This window comes from Colius striatus, chromosome 13 (assembly GCF_028858725.1).
Source record: "Colius striatus isolate bColStr4 chromosome 13, bColStr4.1.hap1, whole genome shotgun sequence".
Lineage (NCBI taxonomy): Eukaryota > Metazoa > Chordata > Aves > Coliiformes > Coliidae > Colius > Colius striatus.
Genome location: NC_084771.1, coordinates 8,494,400 through 8,502,980, shown reverse-complemented (window position 1 = coordinate 8,502,980; position 8,581 = coordinate 8,494,400). Strand labels below are relative to the sequence as shown.

General features: G+C 44.0%; 1 protein-coding gene across 1 annotated transcript in view; it reads right to left on the bottom strand.

The window, feature by feature from the left end:
* Positions 1 to 8,581, bottom strand: part of SH3BGRL (SH3 domain binding glutamate rich protein like) — a 35,847-nt gene continuing 27,266 nt past the window's right edge. Inside the window, exons 3-4 of the mRNA XM_062006748.1 lie at positions 6,300 to 6,380; positions 1 to 2,739 (exon numbers count right to left, since the gene is read on the bottom strand). Of these exons, the coding sequence (XP_061862732.1) occupies positions 2,707 to 2,739; positions 6,300 to 6,380 (114 nt within the window). The 3' untranslated portion in view covers positions 1 to 2,706. The remainder of the gene's footprint in view (positions 2,740 to 6,299; positions 6,381 to 8,581) is intronic.

Here is an 8,581-nt window from a genome sequence, read left to right as displayed (position 1 = left end):
TGAGAAAGCGTTCTAAAATGGTTTTTATTGGAATGATACAGGAATGGTTAATACACAGGTTAAATCCTTGATGCCTGCCTTCTACATAAGAAAACATAAAAAACAGAAGAAATGAACAAGTTCTGTTCCTGTGCCCAGCATTAACCATTAACACAGCTATGGGAAACAGAAAGCCAGCACATAGGCCACTGATTCCCAGCACTCCTAAACTCATGCACAGTATCGGCATCAAAACGACAGTGAGTTTGACACACGGTCCCACAACAGAGAGATGGTCTCAGCATTTTTCAGTCCCCCTGGCCTGTCTCACAAGTGCTTTCTGAGGAATGCTGACACAGGCTGAACATGTGGTGTGGGGACCAGGAGAGGGAAGGGACTCCACTTCCTAAACTTGGCCATTTTCTTGACGGTCAGAAACAGAGATTGACCTCATTTTGGAATGTTTTGGGTTGCTGAACTGACAGAATTTGGCAGTGACCTGCCATTACAGCTTCTCCAAAATAATGACTGTAATTCACAAAACTTACATCATCCTTTCCCTCCCCAGGAAACACAGGGAACTGGCATGAGTGTAGTGGCTTGCGTGCCACATTCCACTTCCCTTGCAAGGCTTCACTCAGGGTTCTTAACATACTTTCCCAAAAACTGGACCACTAGGGAAAGATGAACTGGAACAAGGAAAAATGATACCAACAATAAGAAAGAAAAATCACCTCAGTTCAGAAAGATGAAGTCCTAATGAACAACAAAAATCAAGACACTGGGTTTAAAACTTAACCTAAGTACCATCCCCCAAATGTTGATGAAAAAGCACAAATGCCTGTGTTCATCTTGAAGGTAAGGCAACATTCACCTATCCCTATGCCTGTTGATACTGGGCTTGCTTTTTTAAGCACAAGCTTCAAACAGACTCCCAGGCTCCCAAAAAAACCAGACAAGATAGAAATGCATGAACCAGAAAAGATAAAACATGAAATACATGTCACGGTAACAACTTTGTCTCCAGGCCAGATGCTGCTTGGCCAGGCATCCACGGGTGCTTCACTGCAAACCCTCTGGAAGCAGAGCTGCTCAGGAGGCCTCATCAGCCACCTGCCTCGCTCCTTCAGCAGATGCTGACACCACCATCCCTTGCAGTGAGCAGAACAAAAGCCCACAGACATGTCAGCGAGGGAAGCATTTCATTACTGCACTGGAGAGCATCTTTAGAATGTTAAGTTTTAACACGGCTCCTGATCCTAATTTCAGACTTCAGAACCATGAGCTGTTTCAGACAGCGTTTGAAAAGCCCTGTGTACGTTTTACAGCACCAGTATCAACTAACGGCGTGGTGATGCTGTGCCACAGCCCTTGGCTGATCTGCACCACCTCCAAAAAGCCAACAACATCAAAACAAGTGTGGGCAGAGCTATCAGAGTGATCCTCAAACTACAGCAAGGACTAACTATCCTTCTTACTGTCTTTTGATGCTTTGGGGGAAGAAGTACATTATGTGGTACATACTTTTAAAACCTGTTTCTTATCCTTCAGGGCACTTAGTATTTCTACAAAATATGGCCAAGAAATAAAGACTCTCTCAGGAGCACTGGGAGAACAGACAGCTTAATATTGCACATGGTAAATTCACCAACACAAGACACACCAATCGATCTGCAGTTCCCATGATAGCTTCACGATATGGCAACAACAATGGGGGGGAAAAGATTTCAACCTTAAAAGAACAAAAGAGTCTTTGCTTAATGACAACAGCTCTTGCTATGCAAACGTGTACTTCCTTCTGAAAAAATGCTATATGAACCTAACAGCTACTTGAACGTGCACTAAGATACCTAATGCTGTAAGCAGTGTGAACTGGTATTTTTGTAGAGAAATACATTAAAGGCTTTCACCCTTACACAGGTAAGGAAAGGCCATTTCTGGCTGGTTTGGCTTCTTTGCAACATTGCTGGGGGGCGAGCGCACAGGTCCCGGAGGCGCGAGTCGCGCTTCGGCAGCCGTGTGCTGAACTTGCCAATGCAAAGGCTGTCCATTGCCCAAATCCCTTTTTCGTTGTTGTTCTGTATCAAAAGAGCCCACACGGATCACATCCAATGAGAAATACATGGCAATTTTTTGTCATCATCTGTACAGTGTGTTACAATACAAATGTTAAATATCCATTCTACAAAAGAACAAACACAACTCTCCAAAGCTTCCACGATGACTAAGCTACACACCACCACCTACAATTTCACCCAAAACCAGGAAAGACACTGAAAAATTACTCATTCAGTAACATTTTTGAGGCAACTCAGGCACTAAAGTTAAGTATCTGACAAGGTTTTAGACGCTGTTGCTTGCTTTCCCTGTTTTAAATAGTTGGATCTCTAGGTATAACCCCCCTCTGTATTATTAGTACTAAAATAATTTATTGAAGTTTACACAAAATGGACAAATTGCCAAAAGAGTTTGAACTATGTGGAAATCTTTCATGTCTAATTGCTTCAGTTTCCTAAGACTCCAACTGTGTAATAATACCCTCTGTGCTCCCTACCTGTATGTTCACGTTTTCATCTTGTGTTCAAATCTGTATTAAGTACGGTGAACGCTGCAAGCACCAATCAAATGTTAGAAATCACATCTATATTTCTTGAAGCAGAGACAATTGTACTATTTTATAAAAAGCTGTGGAAATTCCCTTTACAGAACGTTTAAGGCAGTTGAAATTCACGCTTGCTGCTTCGCCAGTGCTTCGGCTTCCTGAAACAGCAGAAGAGAATGACACATATTAGTACTTTATGAAAGGTGACAACCTCCATGTGCACGAAACAACAAAAGCTACAGCACTACGTGGTTTAGGAAGTGTGCAGCACTGAACTCAACCCAAGAAAAAGAGTCCCTGCTGCCTGCCATGATGTTTTATAACAAGTCCCACACGGTGCTGGTTTAACTCCAGTTCTCAGCTAGCCCAAGCAGGACCTGCAGGAATATTCCAACCTGTGTCCATGGCCAGTTTTGAACATAAAACTCTAAAAGAAGATCAGCTATAACAAGTTATCCTTTAATTTCATGTTAGGACACAAGAGCTATTTAGAGATCAAAGATTATTTGGAGAACTATGGTTAAACAGAAAAGCAATTCTTAATTCATTTGGATGATGGGAGCAGCCCATGAGTCCCCAGAGGCATCTGAGCTGCTCCAGCACCAGATCCGTAGCTGTGCTCTGTCCTGGGGCTGTGCTGGCTCTGGCACTGAGTCATCTCGCGCAGGGCTCTGTGGGGGACGTGCTCCCAGGAACTGCTCCTGCCCACTGCCCTGTGCCAGGGCTCCCAGTCCACACTTCTTTGAGGGACCCTCAGCTAGATGAACACATCCCCGTGAAGCTTCTGAGAAGAAGGAACAGCTAAAGCAGTTCAGCAGACACATCAGCAAACCTCTAACAATTCTCAGCATGTTTCAGAGGGAATATTAAATACCAGTAGCCTGCATTTTTCAGTCTTCTCTCAGCCTTTGTAAGGTGGTTGCAAATGGGAACAGAATGACACGGGAAGAAAAGCAAAAGGATTTTTTTCTGAAGGTGGTTTGTACACTTGCAGATGAATTACCTGTTAGCAGCAACACAGCCTACAAGAAGATGAACAGTCATGGTGCTCTCACTGCAGCACTTCTGGTGGGCAGCATGGTTTGTTTTAAAGGAAGAAGTTTGGCATCTGCTAAACTCAACTTTTATGTAATGGAGCTGTTTGCTGTTGTGACTGCACAGAAATACTGAAGATGACACACCCAACAATATCCCTGTTACCAGGAGCCAGTATGCTGAACCAACAAGCAGGTGAAGAAGGACAGAAAGATCAAAAAGAACTACACAGCCGGGAAAAAAATTAGGATGTTTTGGAGTCTCTAAAAGAAGAGTGGTTCTGTGAGCAGTAAGAAAGAGGAGACGATTCCCTTGGCTTTGTAACAACTCCATTAAGCAGCTGTGGGCACTAAACATCTGGATTTTTTTTTTCTCCCCAGAAAAAGCAAGACAAAATCCTTATCTTCAAAACAGGCAGCAGTAGGCTGGAGAGGATTCCTGGTATTTCCCCCATACCCAGGAAAATGGGTACAAGTGACTCAGTGAACATGCTAACCTATTTGTCTTGAAGGTCAAACTCCATTTCCCTGGGCATGGCCCTGCAAGTTACCTGGGAAAGACTCAGCTTTTCAGATTTGCCACTACCCTTCCTTCATACTTTTACTTTGCTTCCCTCAAGGCCCCTCACCAAGCATGCTCTCAGCACTTAAATAATTAATCCCAGCCTTTAATTCTCAAAATATTCTCCCTTTAAAATTCATTCATATTGCCTGAAATAGGGATATTTATGATAAACTGAATGCCAATCTTCCTCAAGGTTTTTAAGTCCAATCATTTTCCCAGTGCTCAAAGTAGCAGGGCTCAGTAAATAGCTCCTTGCATTTCCCACACTCACTTCTGAGCTCTTCTTCTTTAGCATTAATATTGGACCCTTGTTTTTGGAGTCAACTTTCCAGATCTCTCATAATGCCATTTAATGGAGTTTTGCTGTCAGGGTCCCCTCCTGCAGTCATATGCAGGTTGTTCCCAAACTCCTTCCACTCTGTAGCAGCACAGATGCAATGTCATTAACTACAATATTCTATTGATGCTGCATGCAGCTACGCTGCAAATGCCAACTTCAACATCTACAAATCAGCTTCTCCCCACAAGCAGCAGGCAATCAGCTTGATTACATCATGTAATTGTGGGACTGATACCAAGTCAGACCAAGAGCAGGATACATGAGGAACAAGGTCACTTCTGCCAAGGTTATTCTCATCAGCTCAAATGCACCTCCCCAGGCTGCAGCAAGCAGTATGAAAATTCAGCAAAGTACAACTGCACTGTATTTCTCCTTCTTAAACATCACCTTTTCCTTAGGCGAGGACAGGATCAGAGCATCCCTTAGGACAGGATCAGAGCAACTAATAGCCATGCAGACTGCTGCTGCAATCTGGCAGGTTAAGTAAGCAGCGAAGTTCATAAACCTTACAGAGACAGATGACCTGATCCGTTATGGCAGCCACTGCTCTCCAGCACCACTGCGCTTCCCAGACCTCAGCCATGGGGGAAACACAGGGGCTTTCCTGTGTCCTGTGGTCTCGGGGCTGCCTTGTCCCTCCTTGGCTCCATCCTGCATACTCTCTGTGCAGAGCTGGGCAGATGTTCCAAGAAGCTTAAATAGGATTGACATAACTATGGCACTGTGTGCAGCAGCCTCCTGATGCCAGTGATGCGCAAGGCTGGGGCACAGATCACAGATCAGGTTTTGCTCTCTGCAGCTCTTTGTACAAGGCAGAGTTTTCCCTCCCTGCAACTTTCACATCAGTGGAGCTACTGCCAGAAATGAGTTTGGCTCCCAAAACTGTTTCAGTCTGACCCACAACTTGTTATGCTCACTACTGATGGATCATCATCCACCTTTAAAATTAGGTATCTTAGTGATGCACAGAGCATGACCTTCAACTCTTATGTGAATAAAGGTGAAAGGAATCAGCGTGTTTATCCACTGGAAGAAGAAAGCTGGAAGTGACCTGGAGGATCCTGCTTCTGTCAAGTGAAACGTATAAAGCAGGCTTGTCCCATCCCATCAAAATCAAATGCACAATTCCAGCCGACTGCATCCACAAAGCCACAACCCACTTTGTAATTGGCAAAGGAAAACAAGGCTTCAGATAACAAGCTGGAGGAAAAAATTACTCTGAAGCAAGACCACATTATTTCAAAAACAGTGACTCTGGTTTCAAGGTATTTTCTCGTACAAAAATCTCATCAAAACCTCACATGAATGAAGTCTTTTTCATGGAGCTGAAATAATTCTTTGGGTTTGTGACACTTGGGTTTGTGCATTCCTTAGTGCAAGAATTAACTAGTCTTTCACTCCAATGAAATAGTTTCTCCAATGACAAGAGACAATCATTATTACTAGTGAAGAACTTGACCTGGCTCTTCTTTTCAAAGCAGCAAAAGCTTTTCCATTAACTTAAAAAAGAGCAGGGCAGCTCTGCAGTGAGGATATCAAAAGAGCACTGAGTTTTTCTGGTAGGAGGAGGAGGAAGATGTCCCCAGGGAACAGAACACCCTCCAAACAAACCAGTGCCTAACAACAGTTGTGCTGCTGTGATGTTGACACTTGAATATCAGACCAGCAGGTAGATTGATTGGGGTAACCACAGAACACATAAAACATCCTATTAAGAGCAGAGAAGAACAAGGTGTAGAACACAGGTTGTGGTTTTGGGTGAGAAAGGTGCACACCTACCTTTGAACCCGGGGGTGCAGTCAAGCCTAAAAACGCGTAGACCGCGTTGTTCTCTCGTGCTTCGAAGAAAGCTTCATAGTCCTTCAGGGGAGTCAGCGAGGGAGGAACAAAAGAATGAATCATCAGAAACCACTGCAGCTCACTTCGGTGTGTTACCCACTCAGCTGGCACTGGTCATTGTACTCCCACTGCACCACAGTTGCTCTAAACATGCACACAGTCCCTTTCCAGGAAAAGTAAGGTAAAAACAAGGAAACAATAAAAGAAATACCAATGCTTCCTTCTCTGCCCTTTGTGGTATTTGAGGCAGAAGGTAGTACAATGTACAAGCACCATGGATAAGTTAGGAAGAAGCAAGCAAAAAGCCCAGTGTGACTCAGCAACAGCAGTTGCCAAACACTGACCAAACCAAGCCAGAAAGGTTTGTGCATGTCCACTGTTGTCCAAGTTACCACACACTTCCCTCACCTCGACTTCCACACTCAGCACATATCTGTCCTATGACTTTCCTCCACTCTCTTTTTAACTGAAGCAACAGTACCAGCTTCCTGCAGCTTAACTGGGGAATGCTGGGATGCAGGGCTGGGAAACCTGAGGCAGCTCAGAAGCTCAGTCACAGGCTGAAGGCAGGGACCATTCAGGGCATGCTGCTTTGCACATCTGTCCTTCTGGTAGGCAAAAGCCTAAGAAATAACAAATGCTGTTTGAAAACAGCCATGTGTGCAGAGCAGGGGCAGCTCTAAGAAGAGGTTGTTGAAGCTCAAGCAGAAGAAAATATGGAGAACAGAGGACCCAAACTGCCTAGAGATCAGGGATGTCAAATTATTGTACAAGTAGCATTTGGGTGCTAGTTTGATAAAAATGTGTATGATTCTGTTAAATCCTCCCTGAAGGCCTTCTGTTGACAGCACTGGGGCTGCTTGATAACAAAGGAAGTGTTTATCTCTCTAGTGCATAGTCCAGCAGCCTGCTCCATGGCACCCACCAGGAGAGGAATGTGGGGACTAAGGAGCAAGGCTCATGCCAACTTGCACAGCATCTACATTTAACATCTACACTTACTGCCCATAGGCCACTGAAAGTCAAGTTTGCTCATTAATCTTCCAGTTATGCAGCATCAGATGAAACAAGCAGGGAAGTTCATGCTCGAGAGGAATCAAATAAAGACATTAAGAGGTTTGAGTGTGTGGGCATAGAACTGATTTTTACCTTCCTGAGGGCTAAACTGTAGTAACTTGAATCCAGGTCCACAAATGGACTGAACTGCAAAGGGTCAAAGTGACATCAACCAAGATTTTGAGGATGAAATAAAACCATAGCAACAACTGATCTGAAGCATCTACACCCCTCTCCCCAAAATTACTGTGTTCAGAACTGTTGGGGATACATTAGCAGCATCCCTGACAAGCAAGCATCCAGGTCTAGGTGCACACAGCTTTTTCTCCTTCTGCCTCCCACCACTGCAGAGTATGGCCCTGTTCTGCTGCACAGCTGCAGCAATGCAGCAGAAACTTGGCAGCATTTGACTGATAAAGGACAACTGCATGGTGATCCACTTGCACCCTACAGCTCTGGTACACCAAGGGAGAAAAGTGGCAGACACTGGTGCAACTAGACCTCCTGCTGCTACAGAAATATTTGCCTCTTTTTGTTTGTTGGTTTGTTTGTAAAGAGAGGTAACTGAACAGAGATTTTCAATTCTTTGTCACTAGCCCCTTCTCAGCTTTCATCTGCAGACAACTACTGATCCTTACATGTGTTGCTCCAAACCAACCTTTTTCCATGTCACCACCACAGTGAATAACATTTTGAGAGCCAAGCAGTACACCGGCTCACTGAGGATTTTGTTTCAAGTTCTGCTTTTATTACAAGCAAGAAAAAAAAATAGATCCTGGCACATTGAGAATAATTTCTTTCAGTAGCCCCAGAATCACCTTGCAAAGGTCCAGAACTGGCAGGGTCTGACTTACAGACTTTGCAGATGGGGACTAGAACTGCAAAACAACTTAGAAAGCAACACACAGCACCAGAGGAACACGTACTGTGGGCTCTTTTCAGAAGATATTCCATTTTAAAAATAAAATGAACAGTTAATCTAATAATCATTCAAGTAGGGCTTGCTGAGCAGAAGTGCTGCAGGGCAACGCACTTTGGATCAAGCATTAAAATAATTACAAGTAGGAATTGTGTTTGCAACAGAAGTTTTAATCTGTTCCAGGAGTTAGTGGACCACAACAGTCTTTGTTTTGGAAGCAGTACACAAAAACTTGTCCCAGGAAGGA